At 40.3% G+C, this 17,194-nt stretch overlaps 1 protein-coding gene across 1 annotated transcript in view; it reads left to right on the top strand.

Moving 5' to 3' along the window:
- The window catches only part of TPRG1 (tumor protein p63 regulated 1), a 121,886-nt gene that overhangs the window by 96,901 nt on the left and 7,791 nt on the right, over positions 1-17,194 (top strand). Inside the window, exon 4 of the mRNA XM_068985789.1 lies at positions 4,864-5,017. Coding sequence (XP_068841890.1) covers positions 4,864-5,017 — 154 coding nt within the window. The remainder of the gene's footprint in view (positions 1-4,863; positions 5,018-17,194) is intronic.

The raw sequence follows: 17,194 nt of genomic DNA, 5'->3' as shown, positions 1-17,194 counted from the left end.
TATGCAGAGTACATCATGAGAAACGCTGGGCTGGAAGAAGCACAAGCTGGAATCAATATTGCCGGGAGAAATATCAATAACCTCAGATATGCAGATGACACCACCCTATGGCAGAAAGTGAAGAGGAACTAAACAGCTTCTTGATGAAAGTGAAAGAGGAGAGTGATAAAGTTGGCTTAAAGCTCAACATTCAGAAAACGAAGATCATGGCATCTGGTCCCATCACTTCATGGGAAATAGATGGGGAAACAGTAGAAACAGTGTCTACTGTTTTTTTGGGGCTCCAAAATCACTGCAGATGGTGATTGCAGCCATGAAATTAAAAGATGCTTATTCCTTGGAAGGAAAGTTATGACCAACCTAGATAGCATATTCAAAAGCAGAGACATTACTTTGCCAACAAAGGTCCGTCTAGTCAAGCTATAGTTTTTCCAGTGGTCATGTATGGATGTGAGAATTGGACTGTGAAGAAAGCTGAGCACCGAAGAATTGATACTTTTGAACTTTGGTGTTGGAGAAGACTCTGGAGAGTCCCTTGGACTGCAAGTAGATCCAACCTGTCCATCCTAAAGGACACCAGTCCTGGGTGTTCGTTGGAAGGAGTGATGCTGAGGGTGAGACTCCAATCCTTTGCCACCTCATGTGAAGAGCTGACTCATTGGAAAAGACTCTGATGCTGGGAGGGATTGGGGGAAGGAGGAAAAGGGGATGACAGAGGATGAGATGGCTGGATGGCATCACTGACATGGGTTTGGGTGAACTCCAGGAGTTGGTGATGGACAGGGAGGCCTGGCGTGCTGTGATTCATGGGGTCGCAAAGAGTCGGACATGACTGAGTGACTGAACTGAACTGAAATATCAGAAAGGTAGTGTGAAATGTCCAAAGGCGTAGAACTAGTGAAAGCCAAGGTTTACCCTTAGAGTATGATTTTGAAAAGGCTATCAAATTTTCTTTGCTAAATAATTTGATTTTGGCATTATTTACCTGGGACTATGCTCCCATGTTGATTAATTTGAACAGAGCAGCTCAGTGAGAAAGACCCAATCTTCTCACCCTGGTGACATAACATTTTTATAAATTCCCCCTATACTTCTAGGGCTAACTTATTTCCCTATAATCTCATAATTGCTAATGTTAATGGTATATAAAAGTTTACGGCTCCTTTTGAGACAGGGCTTTCTGACCTTTAACTGGGATCTCTGGGCAGGCTTTGTGCCCACAGATTATGGCTGGCTCCTTCAGGCAATTCTTTTACCTCTGTGTCTGTTGGAAATGATGCTGCATTGTGTAATGGCAGGAGCTTAACTTGGGATGTATTTTGTAACTATAGCCCAGGATGGTGAAAAGACCCCTAAATGGAATCTTGAGAGACCAGGGCTCTCACCAGGTCACCACTGTGTGTAGTGATGCTTCAGGCAAGCTTTAGTCCTTTCTGAGACTCAGTTTTCTCATCTCCAGGAAGAAGGCACTCAGTTCTATCTTCCAAAAGCCCTTCTGGCTCTGAGATTCTACAGTTCATAAACGTTAAACTGTTGTCCCACCGCATGGTGCCTGATTTGTTCTTTTCCATGTTTGTAAAGCATTGTGGTAGGTGCTAAAGTTCCTGAGGAGTGAGGGAACAATACTGGGTGAGGGTTTTGCAGCAGAAGATGTGTTCTCAGTGGGGCTAAGGTGATGCTCCTGAACTAAGAAGCCACGATCCATAGGTTTCTTGTAGATCTTGTATGTCCTTGACAGGGTAATGCTAGTAGCATCATGACAATAGCTGTTACACCATTTACACTGAGTTACTGAGGCCATAAAATATCACCACATGGAGACACCCTAAAGGAAAGATGGGGAAATTGAGATTCAGAAAGAGAAATGAGCTTGAGAGTTGGACTGTGAAGAAGGCTGAGCGCTGAAGAATTGATGCTTTTGAACTGTGGTGTTGGAGAAGACTCTTGAGAGTCCCTTGGACTGCAAGGAGATCCAACCAGTCCATTCTGAAGGAGATCAGCCCTGGGATTTCTTTGGAAGGAATGATGCTAAAGCTGAAACTCCAGTACTTTGGCTACCTCATGCGAAGAGTTGACTCATTGGAAAAGACTCTGATGCTGGGAGGGATTGGGGGCAGGAGAAGAAGGGGACGACAGAGGATGAGATGGCTGGATGGCATCACCGACTCGATGGACGTGAGTCTGAGTGAACTCCGGGAGTTGGTGATGGACAGGGAGGCCTGGCGTGCTGCGATTCATGGGGCTGCAAAGAGTCAGACATGACTGAGCCCCTGAACTGAACTGAACTGGTATAGTGACGTAGTATTAAGTGTCAAAACCAGGACTCTTCCACAGCACTCCCTGACTTCCTGTTCATAGCATTTTTTATTCTATTCTCTCCCTTGGATGATCACTCCCATGGTACCACATATAACTGTTTAATAAAGCATTCCTGGTTGTATTCTCCACAGTTGCCTTAATGATATTTGACAGAATATGATAGATTTTTATGGAACTCTAGTTCTAAAAGATTTGCTGAGAAATACCATCTAGTTTTACCTTTTAAAAAACTGCTCAGTTGTAGATTTCTCTTCCCAGCTACCACATCTGGAGCTCAGGAGAGAAGGTTGGCTGAATTTATCTATTTAGAAGTAGTATGCTACATGTCTGAAAGGCATTGCCACACTCAAATTGATCAGTTGCTTAGAAATAGAGTCCCTTTTGAATTTCATGCTTTTAAACTTCCTTTGGCAGTTTCCCTAAAGTGAAAGAATATAAACTATGTTTACTGGGAAAGCTATCTTGGCAAATTTTCATCCCCTTTGGATAAAAGGAAAATTGCACCTAGTACATAAATTGACATATGAAGTAGTAAATAATTGTATCATGCAAGTTGTTTTAATGGACTCAAGCCAGAATGCTTCATTAACCAGCATGCATAGAATATTCATTGAGGTTAAGGCTTATTATCAGGCCGGGGAAAAAAGGAATGAAGTAAAGTACGGGAGGGTGTGGGGTGGGGAGATAAATATCAGTGTGTATACTCAGTCGTGTCTGACTCTTCTGCAGCCCCATAGACTGAATCCCACAAGGCTTCTCTGACCATGAGAGGTTTCACGCAAGTATACTGGAGTGGGTAGCCATTTCCTCCTCCAGAGGATCTGTTGTATCCAGGGGTCAAACCCCATCTGCTGTGTTTCCTGCATTGCAGGCAGATTCTTTACCCTCTGAGCCATCAAGGAAGCCAGTATAGCAGCTAAGAAAATGAACCAGCAAAAAGGGAACTTTAGCGATATTCAATGATATTTTAATTTTTCTCCCTTTTCTTTTTCTTTCTTTCTTTTTTTTTCTCCTTCCCGGGCAAAGGATTAAGGACAAAAAAAAAAAAAAAAGGCTGGATATCAGCCTTCAGATAGAATCATCAAAAATCTGAGAATTGGGCAACAGAATGTTTCAGGCTGTTTTCTTACTTCCCTTTTGTAAAAAGAAGCTGAGGTCAGTTGGGGTGTTTTATATGTAGGTGTGAGATTGTGTTTATACACATCTCTACATGGATAAACATTTGGAAACCACAATGACATTCCTAAAGGAATCTATCCTTAATACAGGAAGTGACAGCTTTGTGAAGGCATCACAGTTGAGCTCTGGTTTTTCCTTCTAGATCCGAGGATTTAATTTCTAGAAGAAATGAGAGCTCTGTGATGTTCCATGGGGCTGCTTAGAATTATAGGTAACTTAGTTTTAAAGCTTGTCGAATGCAAAGCACCTGAGATTGGCTTAACCTCCAGGGACCTCTTTGCATTCAGAAATGTCTAAAACCACAACAGAAAATTCTGAAGGGTACAGGCAAAAAGAAGAGGCCACAGAGATTGACTTGTTATTCAATGAGACCACATTCCACTCCCACAACTCCCCTCCTATCATCGCTCCCAAACCTACTTTCTCTTACTCTGCGCTTGGGTTTACTAAATGGGCTTGGCCTCTAAAAGATAGTGGTGCCTCCCACATACTGTAGATCAGAACTGCGACCAGGCAGAGCTCTGGCATATTTGTTGCTGCAATTCTGGTGGATGAAATGTGTGCAGAAAATAGAGAACCAGGAGACATAAAAGCTGAGGTCACAGGGCATTTTGAATTGGCCATCAATTCTCTTAAAGATCAAACATACCCTTCTACTGCTGAAGTCCCAATGTCTTTTCTCAGTCATTTCTTGCCTGGTTTTACTGCGTGGTAGATTCCTTAGTTGTTATTATCTTCCTTCTCCTTGAAACCATCTTCCATGTTGACTATGTCTTCCATGTTTCAGTTCCTGTCCTGCCACCTTGACTCTTTCTTCCTTTCTCTTTTAACTTTGACCATCAGAATATTGGCATAGCATCAGTATGCTTTTTTCCAGCCTTGGTTTCTGTCCAGAACACCAGAGTAACGTTTCCAATCAAGCATTAACCTACAGAATTCTCAACAACACCTTGAACTCATCATGTTCCTGTTGTTCAGCTGTCAAGTCGTCTCTTTATGACCCCATGGACTGCAGCATACCAGGCCTCTCTGTCCCTCACTCATCATGTTTGAGACTAAATCCATCCTTTTCTTCCCTCTTAAATTCCTTGGAAGAATTCAGCTAGTTGGTAGGTCAGCCTCTTATCTCAGCATCAATACAAAGGCTGACTGGGGTAGTACATTTCCTTTGCATCCTTTTCTTTTTGGTTTAATCTAATGAGGATGAAATGGCAACCCACTCCAGTGTTCTTGCCTGGAGAATCCCAGGGATGGGGGAGCCTGGTGGGCTGCCTTCTACAGGGTCACACAGAGTCGGACAGGACTGAAGCGACTTAGCAGTAGCAATGAAGATGACTAATCTAAGGGAAAGCTTCTTTCTTGCAGGAGACAAGGAGAAGGCCTCAGGATCTACTGGGGGAGCCCTGAGCAACAGTCACTGTTAGTCCGCTGGAATCCGTGGTCCACTGAGATGCCTTTTGCTACCTTCACTGAGCACCCTATAAAAGACACAAGTGAGAAGTTTCTCGAAATTTGCAAGGTAGGAGGCAGCTTGGGCATCACTCTTAAATTAGTTTTTGTGGAGAATCTATGTGCTTTAAAAACATGTACTGTTAAAAAAAATGATAAGATGCAACGTGGGTTTTATATAGACAAAAGCTATAATAGGTTTATAGATTTTTTTTAGTAAATAGTAGAGCTGTTTTATATTAGAAAAAATGCATAGTATTTATATTAACCATATGATGCTATTTCCTCTTGCTAATTTCTTAGCAAAAATTATAGTGTAATATTGTTGAAAAATTGCAATACTTGTGTTCATCTATGTTTATTGCTTATAGTATATATAGATTTTTCTGTGTATAATTAACTTATAATTATTTTATTCAGAGAAGGAATGTAGAATAGTGTTAAGTAGGAAGTCAGATATAGCTCGGTGATCATGTTTAATCACTTTTTTCCTCCAGGCCTTGGTAGTGTTATCTCTAAAATGGACACAATGAATAATTGCCTTTCCTCTGAACTTCACTGGGCCATTGTAAGGTTAAATTATAAAGAAATTAAGAGTATTTTTATATCTTTCAATCTCATCTTCCCAAGTAGATTTTATATTTGTCTCAGATGACTGAGAGGTCCCCTTCTACTATTATTTCAACTTTCCTAGGGAGACTTAAGCTGTCCTTGGAACTCTGAATAGTCAGAAAGTAAAACAGAGCTATAAATGCAGTGAAAAATCAGCCTTTATATTTTCAACAAAACCAGATATATATAAGAATATACATAAGGGCTTCGAAATTCTTGCCTTCTCTGTCCTTTCTATTTTATCTTTATAGGCTGTCCATCATTTTAGAATATCATAATTTTTTATTTGCTATAAATTCAAAATATGGCAATCTGCATTTAAGTCCTTCTATGGTTGGATGGCATATATTCCATTTCTTGTTTTATTTTAAACACACTTCTTCATGTAAGCAAGTATATATGTGTATAAACAAATAATTTTAATGGATAAAACCATTATTTTACAAAAAGGATCTGAGGCAAAATGTATGTGATTAGAGGCTAGAGGGGGTCTTCTTTCCCTCTAACACGTAAGTGAAGTTGGCTAGAATCCCATTCTGCTCTCAGCAAAAGGCAAGGGTCTTTTTAAGATTTATGTAGATGTCTTCAGGGGTTTATGGTCTCAAGGTTTGCTTCTGATGTCAATCACTTGAAGGCACTAAATTAGTTTATTGTATGGATTATGTCACTCTCCTAATTCACCATACCTCAACCCAAGCATCAACATCAGCCCCTAGTCTGACTCTTAACCACCCAAAGTCATATAGAACAACATAACACTGTCACAAAGACATATCCATGAGAGAAGACTCACTGAGAACTTCTGGGAGATACAACAGGAATTTACATCACAATAATGCCCAGAACTTCAGATGGAATATTGGATCTTCTTATTTTTAAAAGACATTATTAACAATAATGCGCAGATGCATTGCTTCAGAATCTCATCTTCTCTTTCCTGCTCTTGTTCTTCCCCAAACTCCTGTTCTTTCCATCTTCCTTATTAAAATGCAGAGTCATTTATGTTTCTCTTTTTTTTAATACATGTTAATCCCACTGAAAGAGCTTAATAATGTATGTTTCCAAAGCCATTTCCTGCCTTTAAAGGGAATCTGGTTCTAATAATTAATATAATATATATTTTGAGGTAGTAGTCACTCTTTTTTATTACAAGTCAAAAATAAATACCACCTGCTTTGGTTATGGCATCCATCACTTCCTGGGCCAAGTCTTCTCTTATTTCTCATACCTGGTATGTTTAAGCACTTATTCTCTGAGTGTTCTTTGCTGGAAGAAATTCAGGGTAAAGGACTAAAAAACAAGTTCTGTTACCTTCAGAGAAATACCACTGCATGGCTGTAATACTTGATAGTGCTTTATTTTTTTCTGCCATATAGAAATAAAATTGAATACTTCAAAAGGAAGATGAAAAATAAAATATCAAGAGGGAGTGAAAACAAGGTCCTACTCTATAGCACAGGGAACTCTGCTCAATGTTAAGTGGCAGCCTGGATGGGAGGGGAGCTTAGGGGAGAATGGATATGTGTATACATATGGCTAAGTCCGTTTACTATTCACTTGAAACTATCACAACTTTGTTAATTGGCTATACTCCAATATAAAATAGAAAGTTTTAAAAAGGGGTTGTGGTAGAATAACTACCTCCTAAATATACATGTGGAGAAGGGAATCGCACCCCACTCCAGTACTCTTGCCTGGAAAATCCCATGGATGGAGGAGCCTGGTGGGCTGCAGTCCATGGGATTGTGAAGAGTCGGACTCGACTGAGTGACTTCACTTTCACTTTTCACTTTCATGCATTGGAGAAGGAAATGGCAACCCACTCCAGTGTTCTTGCCTGGAGAATCCCAGGGATGGGGGAGCCTGGTGGGCTGCAGTCCATGGAGTCGCTAAGAGTCGGACACGACTGAGCGACTTCACTTTCATTTTTCACTTTCATGCATTGGAGAAGGAAATGGCAACCCACTCCAGTGTTCTTGCCTGGAGAATCCCAGGGACGGGGGAGCCTGGTGGGCTGCTGTCTATGGGGTTTCACAAAGTCGGACACGACTGAAGTAACTTAACAGTAACAGTAAATATACATGAATGCAGCTAGTAGACTGGAACATTACATTTTGCCCAAGACTTTCTATCAGGTTCATATAGCTCTCCTTAGATAGCAGTAAGAATAGCGGGTGTATGTGTGTGTGTGTGTGTGTGTGTGTGTGTGCATGTGCACATATGCATACATGAGTATGAACAGGGCGAGTGGTTGGTTAATTGATTGGTTGGTTTTCAGTCAATCAAACTACTTTGTGAATCTGTTAAGTGTATTTTCTTTAAGGATTTTCTCATTCAACTATTCTTCCAAAGTCTTCTTTTCTTCCTATAAACAGTCTGGAACCTTCATTTGCCAAACCATTTCTTAGTCAAAGGCCACCCTGAGTCCCAGATCTCTAAGAAAACAAGTGATCTCAGTCTGGGATATGAGATGATGACTGCTCTGATCCAGTTCTTTGTGTCTTGGTTTCTCTTTTGTTGTTGGTTTTTTATGTCAAAAAGTTATTTGTGTTTAGGACTTTTTCCAAAATTGGCTTTGATTAATTCTCAGTTATATTAATGCAAAAGTATAAATAAGAATAGTAATTCTGGGGATATAGAATTCCTTTTATATGAATATTTTGGTATAATACAATTTTTAAAGGGTGATTTAAACTAGTTTTTTTTTATTTCTCTTGTGAATGAAATAGGAAAAAGTAAAAGAATATGGCGAAAGTGCATAACTAAATGAAATACCTGAAACAATTTAATTCAATTTGAAAATGAAGGTCACCCAGTCATGTCTGACTCTTTGTCTGACTCTTTCTTCAGGCCAGAATACTGGAGTGGGTAGCCTTCTCCAGAGGATCTTCCTAACCCAGGGATCGAGCCCAGGTCTCCCACATCGCAGGCAGATTCTTTACCAGCTGATCCACAAGGGAAGCCCAAGAATATTGGAATGCATAGCCTATCCTTTCTCTAGGGAATATTCCCAATCCAGGAATCGAACCAGGGCCTCCTGCATTGCAGGTGGATTTTTTACCAACTGAGCTTTGAGGGAAGCTCAAAGCTAATTGAATTTCCTAATTCAATTTAGGAAACCCACAATGGCAGAAGAGAGGAAATTATTTGGAACTGACCCCTCCACAGTCAAAAATGTCAAATTATTTATGATCTAATGGAATAATTTATTTTAAAAAGTACATTTATAAAATTCATTTTTTTAAAAATTTTTACTCAGAGTCTTTTACTCTACAGCACTTGGAATTTCTTTATTTGACAAATGTTTTCTAGTACCTACAAGTTGTGGGTATTATGATTGTGATTAAGAATACACATATAAATGAGACAAGATTCTTGCCTTTGTGGAAGGCATTGTTTAATAAGAGGAAGCAGATAAACATACAAAGATTTTAAAATAAGTATTAAAGAACTGAAAAAGAATTTTGGATCAGATGCAAAGATGTGGAGACAGTTGAAAGTGCATGGAGTGTATTAGACACAGACAGCTTAGCTAGAGTTGAATCTTGTGTATTTCTCACCATAATTGTATTGGCTCATATGGTACATATAAGTACCTACCCTACATTAGGGGTGATAGGAATGGAGAGAGATGAAGAAATCTTGAGATATTCAGGATATCAGTGGAAAAAGATAACTGATAGAATATGGTAGGTGAATGAGAAGAAGTCAAAGATGGTAGTCTGTCTTGGTAGATGGTGAGTCCACTAACTTAAATGGAGAGAACTAAAAGGAGAGTAGGTGTGGGGATTCTGCTTAGGACATGTTGAGTTTGAAATGTTCATGGCATGTGGAGTTGAGCTGGTTGCCAGGAAGTTAGAAATTTAGGTCTGTTTGAAACTCAGGAGAGAAAGTTGAACTGGTAATATAGGTGTCAGATCATTCAACACTGGGGCAAAACTGAGTCATGGGATGGATTGGGCTGAAAGGTACCTGAGGAAGGAGCATTAATGGGTAAATTGCATTCAAATTCAAATTTATACTGTCTCTAAGGATCTAAAAAATCCCCATCAATTTATGAAATACTATGTCAAAATTCGTTACTTCTTTTACCTATCTCACTAACTCTACATCATTTCTACATCTGATAAGTATGATAGTCAAGTGGCCTCTTTCCAGATTCTTGCTTACCTACAAGCCTTACTTTTTCAATCTGCGCATTCACATACTTTGCATTACTCGTATAAAACAGTTGTGAAAATAGAAAATAAAATTTTTGGTATTGCTTTTATTATTACAGGAATAATTTCATAATTTCATTTAATTACAGTCTGCATGTTTTCATGGAATTCAACTAACAAAAACTCTTTGAGGTCAGAATGCTATCTCCACTTTAAAAGTGAAGATTCTTAGAGTGGTTAAGTGAATTGACTGAGGTATTATAATAATAACTGTATTTCCACATTCAAATAATTTGTTAATACTCAAGGAAATGCCTAAAAACCAGAAAGACGTCTCTGTGTGTGCATATTCATAGTCACTGCTATGATACATGATAGGGTAGGATATGATATCATATTTTTACAACCAAGGTCAGTTATTCTTAATTGTTTCATCCACTTTATATTTGCAACTTCTAGCCGTGTCTTTCTTCTTTTAACCATTTGTTACGGAATTAGTTTCATTTGCCCAATGCACAGCAAGCCAAATGCTTAGATGCTGAGGTTTTCTGTGGAGAAAGGATTTCTTCACAAGGAAGCCAAAAAGAAGAAAGGAGAACAGATCTCTAATCTGCCCTCCCCAAATGCAAGAGGCTTGAGATATTTATGAGATAAACAAGCAGGGTGGTCTGAGGCATGGAGAAAGGTGATTGGAGGCAAGAAAAAGCTGAGGTGATCCGTGTTCCATGCAGGCATACCTGAGTTAACTACTTCTTCTTCGGAAGCATATTCAGAAAATGGCAGCATCAGCATGATCTGAGGGTGGAGTTTTTGGCCCTCTGACATCAAGAAGTCATTTTTTGGACACTTATGTAGGCCCAATTAAATGGTCAGAATCTTGACCAATTTGAACCGTCAAGACTAGCTCCATGTTTTGAAAATCAACTTAAGTCACCATCGCTATGGCTACCCATAATTCGAGGCATGATTGATAAGGGGCAGTTAAAGGAATCTTGTGTTATATTCTCTAATCTATATGAAGCTTGGTGGGCTTGCAATTTGCAGGAACAATTAAAGTGAGTTTAATCAGTGAAGACAGGTTACAGAGTGGTATTTATTAAGCAAATTATAGATCAAGGATCTAACTGATAACTGTGCTTGATTTCACATTGTCTTAATGGATTCTTTGATTGTGTGGAGAGTCTTGTTGAGAGGAACTAGTGATTGAGTCCAGAGCTTTAGAATAATAGTGAATAGATCATGAATGCTCTATTGCCTAATCAAAGTGAGCTACAGACAACCCTTTTTTACTTTTGTCTGGCATCTTTCTTCTTATTTTTGAGGGAATTATGAAACTGAACCAATGTTTTAGTAATCAAATGTAACTTTATATTCTTAACCCCTTGGTTTCCCACCACATAGACTGAACAAATATTTATTTAGTTGTTAATTTTTGTTATTTTAATTGTTTGGCTGCTCGGCTTTTGGAGTCTTCATTCCCTGACTTAGGATTGAACCTAGATTGAATGACTAATTTCATTGGTCTTGACAATGAAAGCACTGAGTCCTAACCATTGAATTGCCATGGCATTCCTTAACAAATATTTGTCAAGTGTCCACCTGGCATACTGTTAATATATGCAGAGCAATGCAGTGGATAATCAATGGGATTTTGTTGTTTGTTTAGTTGCTGAGTTGTGTCCTACTCTTTTGTGACCCCATGGACTGTATTCTGCCAGGCTCCTCTATCTATGGGATTTCCCAGGCAAGAATGTTAGAATAGGTTACCATTTCCTTCTCCAGGGGCTCTTTGGAACCCAGGGATCAAACTTGTGTCTCCTGCATTGGCAGGCAGATTCTTTACTGCTGAGCCACCAGGGAAGCCCTCATTGTTGGGATAGCAAGAAGAATAAAACAGATTTTGCCCTCAAGACATTTATAGTCTAGAGGGAGAATGCAAAAATGGTACTTAACAAATTATAATTTAATGTGCAAATACTGTTGATAGAATCAAAGCGTTCTATTAGAGCCCAGCAAAAAGAATAGATCAGTCCAGAAGTTAACAAATGTGGAAACATTTGATGTGAAACTCAAGAGTGATTTAGCCATAAAAGCAGATGCAGAAAGACATTTTAAGTAAAAAAATACATGATTAGAAGCTGCAAATTACAAACATGTATAAAATGTTCTTGGACAAAGAGTCATTTACTTAAGCTAAAGTGTGTGGGTGTATGTGTGTGTGCGTGCATGTGCATATATGCATGGGGAGGATTGGGGAAATGGAATAGGATGAGGAAAGAAATTAGAATTTGTAGGGAAAAAAGCTTCTGCCTCATTCTCCTTTTTTGCTCTATACTCCTGAACATACTCACAGTCACAGTGTATCTATAAAGATAATTCCAAATAATTGTGCAAGGATGATATAAACATTGTGTTCAGTTGTGCGACTTCCCAAGTGGTTTCCATTGTTGGGTGTTGGATGGACTTACTTTTTATTTCAACATGCTTCACTTGCTACAATGGGAGGGTGAAACCTGTAGCCTGAGGCTTGGAAAACCTGCTCAGCAAAGGAATGTGGGCCTGCAGGCATGAAACCTGGTCTCTTTACCCAGGGTAAACAGGAAGCAAGAGATGGTTGTAATAAGGAAAACTGAGACTCTGGGCAGTGAACTGCTGGCAGACAGCACCTGAAGCAAACCAGGGGCCCAGTCACTCAGCTGGTAAATAATCGCTGTAAAGTCAAGAATATTACACACACACACACACACACACACACACACGCACACACACACACACATGCGCACACACACCACACACCTATCCTTTACCCTAACCAGCACACAGGCCTTCTGTAATCGGAGATGTTAAAACTTGACCCTCTGCTTTTGAGGCTGGAATAAAAGAGGGAGCCAGGGGTGGGCGTATAAAAGCTTTTAAAGAAAACTATGTGGCTGGTGGAATTCATATCAAATGACACCACGTTTCTGTCACACAGATTAAGTTCAGGTGTTTGAAATGCTCAAGAGCCAGCCTGGGGACTTGGCCTTTTGTCTGCCTCTTCTCCATGCCCATCTTGTCCCTCTGTCTTCACGGTCCATCTTCTTCTTAAAGAGCTCACAGAAATGACTAGAAGGGCATCTTACTTGAGTGAAATGCCAAGTTCACTGAATGTAAAGTAGTGTCAACTTTTTCCTTCCAGCATTTTGATTCTGAGGCCACAGAGAATTCTCGTGAAATAAAACTTACGATGAGGACTGGGGAGGCATTCTGTAACCCAGTTTCATATATATATATATAATCTGTGGAAAGGCATCCTGACAACCAAGAAGGTGTTACCCATGGAAAAGCTGAGGTGAACTGAGCTTTGGACTTTAAGAAATCATAGTTAGATGATGATGTAGTTAATTATTTATTGACAATACTGATTATTGGCAATAGGCTTCCTTTAATGTCTTTGCAATATGACTCCAAGTTTCAGATTAATCTTATATTCTTCCCCAAACATTCCTGGAAGACATTAGCAGGTGAGCACATGTGCATAGAGCTTTTACAAATCCTTATTTATTAAAGTTAGTTTAATCTTTGTAGACAACTTATGAATTTGATGCTATTCAGTTCAGTTCAGTTGCTTCGTGTCCGACTCTTTGCGACCCTATGAATTGCAGCACATCAGGCCTCCCTGTCCATCACCAACTCCTGAAGTTCACTCAAACTCACATCCATCGAGTTAGTGATGCCATCCAGCCATCTCATCCTCTGTCATCCCCTTCTCCTCCTGCCCCCAATCCCTCCCAGCATCAGAGTCTTTTCCAATGAGTCAACACTTTGCACGAGGTGGCCAATGTACTAGAGTTTCAGCTTTAGCATCATTCCTTCCAAAGAAATCCCAGGGCTGATCTCCTTCAGAATGGACTGGTTGGATCTCCTTGCAGTCCAAGGGACTCTCCAGAGTCTTCTCCAACACTGCAGTTCAAAAGCATCAATTCTTCGGCCCTCAGCCTTCTTCACAGTCCAGCTCTCACATCCATACATGACTACTGAAGAAACCATAGCCTTGACTAGATGGACCTTAGTTGGCAAAGTAATGTCTCTGCTCTTGAATATGCTATCTAGGTTGGTCATAACTTTCCTTCCAAGGAGTAAGCGTCTTTTAATTTCATGGCTGCAGTCACCATCTGCAGTGATTTTGGAGCCCCCAAAAGCAAAGTCTGACACTATTTCCACTGTTTCCCATCTATTTCCCATGAAGTGATGGGACCAGATGCCATGATCTTTGTTTTCTGAATGTTGAGCTTTAAGGCAACTTTTTAACTCTGCACTTTCACTTTCATCAAGAGGCTGTTTAGTTCCTCTTCACTTTCTGTCATAAGGGTGGTGTCATCTGCATATCTGAGGTTATTGATATTTCTCCTGGCAATCTTGATTCCAGCTTGTGTTTCTTCTAGCCCAGCATTTCTCATGATGTACTCTGCATAGAAGTTAAATAAGCAGGGTGACAATATACAGCCTTGAAGTACTCTTTTCCCTATTTGAAACCAGTCTGTTGTTCCAGGTCCAGTTCTAACTGTTGCTTCCTGACCTGCATATAGGTATCTCAAGAGGCAGGTCATGTGGTCTGGTATTCCCATCTCTTTCAGAATTTTCCACAGTTTATTGTGATACACACAGTTGAAGGCTTTGGCATAGTCAAAGAAGCAGAAATAGATGTTTTTCTGGAACTCTCTTGCTTTTTCCATGATCCAGTGGATGTTGGCAGTTGGATCTCTGGTTCCTCTGCCTTTTCTAAAATGAGCTTGAACACCTGGAAGTTCACGGTTCACGTATTGCTGAAGCCTGGCTTGGAGAATTTTGAGCATTACTTTACTAGTGTGTGAAATGAGTCAATTGTGAAGTAATTTGAGTATTCTTTGGAATTGTCTTTCTTTGAGATTGGAAGGAAAACTGACCTTTTCCAGTCCTGTGGCCACTGCTGAGTTTTCCAAATTTGCTGGCATATTGAGTGCAGCACTTTCACAGCATTATCTTTCAGGATTTGAAATAGCTCCACTAGAATTCCATCACCTCCACTAGCTTTGTTTGTAGTGATGCTTTCTAAGGCCCACTTGACTTCACATTCCAGGATGTCTGGCTCTAGATGAGTGATGACACCATCATGATTATCCAGGTTGCGAAGATCTTTTTTGTACAGTTCTTCTGTGTATTCTTGCCACCTCTTCTTAATATCTTCTGCTTCTGTTAGGTCCATACCATTTCTGTCCTTTATCGAGCCCATCTTTGCATGAAATGTTCCCTTGTTATCTCTAATTTTCTTGAAAGGATCTCTAGTCTTTCCCATTCTGTTGTTTTCCTCTATTTCTTTGCATTGATCTCTGAGGTAGGCTTTCTTATCTCTTCTTGCTATTCTTTGGAACTCTACATTCAGATGTTTATATCTTTCCTTTTCTCCTTTGCTTTTTGCTTCTCTTCTTTTCACAGCTATTTGTAAGGCCTCCCCAGACAGCTGTTTTGCTTTTTTGCATTTCTTTTCCATGGGGATGGTCTTGATCACTGTCTCCTGTACAATGTCACGAACCTCAATCCATAGTTCATCAGACTCTCTATCAGATCTAGTCCCTTAAATCTATTTCTCACTTCCACTGTATAATCATAAGGGATTTGATTTAGGTCATACCTGAATGGTCTAGTGGTTTTCCCCACTTTCTTCAATTTGAGTCTGAATTTGGTAATAAGGAGTTCAATATCTGAGCCACAGTTAGCTCTTGGTCTTGTTTTTGTTGACTGTATAGAGCTTTTCCATCTTTGGCTGCAAAGAATATAGTCAATCTGATTTTGGTGTTGACCATCCGGTGATGTCCATGTATAGAGTCTTCTCTTGTGTTGTTGGAAGAGGGTGTTTGCTATGACCAGTGCATTTTCTTGGCAAAACTCTATTAGCCTTTGCCCTGCTTCATTCCGTACTCCAAGGCCAAATTTGCCTGTTACTCCATGTGTTTCTTGACTTCCTACTTTTGCATTCCAGTCCCCTATAATGAAAAGGACATCTTTTTTGGCTGTTAGTTCTAAAAGGTCTTGTAGGTCTTCATTTTGCTGCTGCTAAGTCGCTTCAGTCATGTCCGACTCTGCGTGACCCCAGACGGCAGCCCACCAGGCTCCACCGTTCCTGGGAGTCTCCAGGCAAGAACACTGGAGTGGGTTGCCATTTCCTTTCCCAATGCATGAAAGTGAAAAGTGAAAGTGAAGTCACTGAGTCATGTCCAACTCTCAGAGACCCCATGGACTGCAGCCTACCAGGCTCCTCTGTCCATGGGAGTTTCCAGGCAAGAGTACTGGAGTGGGGTGCCATTGTCTTCTCCATAGGTCTTCATAGAACCGTTCAACTTCAGCTTCTTCAGCGTTACTGGTTGGGGCATAGACTTGGATTACCATGATATTGAATGGTTTGCCTTGGAAACGAACAGAGATCATTCTGTAGTTTTTGAGATTGCATCCAAGTACTGCATTTCAGACTCTTTGTTGTCCATGATGGCTACTCCATTTCTTCTAAGGGATTCCTGCCCACAGTAGTAGATATAATGGTCATCTGAGTTAAATTCACCCTTTCCAGTCCATTTAGTTCACTGATTCCTAGCATGTCGATGTTCACTCTTGCCATCCCCTGTTTGACCACTTCCAATTTGCCTTGATTCATGGTCCTAACATTCCAGATTCATATGCAATATTGCTCTTTACAGCATCAGACCTTGCTTCTGTCACCAGTCACATCCACAACTGTATATAGTTTTTGCTTTGGCTCCATCCCTTCATTCTTTCTGGAGTTATTTCTCTACTGATATCCAGTAGCATATTGGGCACCTACTGACCTGGGGAGTTCCTCTTTCAGTATCCTATCATTTTGCCTTTTCGTACTGTTCATTGGGTTCTCAAGGCAAGAATACTGAAGTGGTTTGCCATTCACTTCCCCACTGGACCACATTCTGTCAGACCTCTCCACCATGACCTGCCTGTCTTGGGTGGCCCCACAGGGCATGGCTTTAGTTTCATTGAGTTAGACAAGGCTGTGGTCCATGTGATTAGATTGACTAGCCTCCTGTGATTATAGTTTCAGTATGTCTGCCTTCTGATGCCCTCTTGCAACATCTATCATCTTACTTGGGTTTCTCTCACCTTGGACGTGGGGTATCTCTTACCGGCTGCTCCAGCAAAGCACAGCTGCTGCTCCTTACCTTGGACAAGGGCTTATCTCCTCACCACTGCCCCTCCTGACCTTGAACATGGAGTAGCTCCTCTCAGCCCTCCTGTGCCCATGCAGCCACCACTTCTTGGAAGGTGCTTGATGCTATTAATATCTTTATTTTATAGAAGACGAACTATAAAATTCAGAGAGGTTAGACTTGCCCAAGATCACACAGCTAGTGAGAACCACATTAGCAATGTAAGACCAGATCTGTTTGATCTGAATACTCATGATATATCATGTTCTATACTTCGGAGAAGGC

Source organism: Capricornis sumatraensis, chromosome 1 (genome assembly GCF_032405125.1).
Source record: "Capricornis sumatraensis isolate serow.1 chromosome 1, serow.2, whole genome shotgun sequence".
Classification (NCBI taxonomy): domain Eukaryota; kingdom Metazoa; phylum Chordata; class Mammalia; order Artiodactyla; family Bovidae; genus Capricornis; species Capricornis sumatraensis.
Note: the sequence above shows the minus strand (reverse complement) of the source record. Positions and strands in the feature narration are given on the sequence as shown.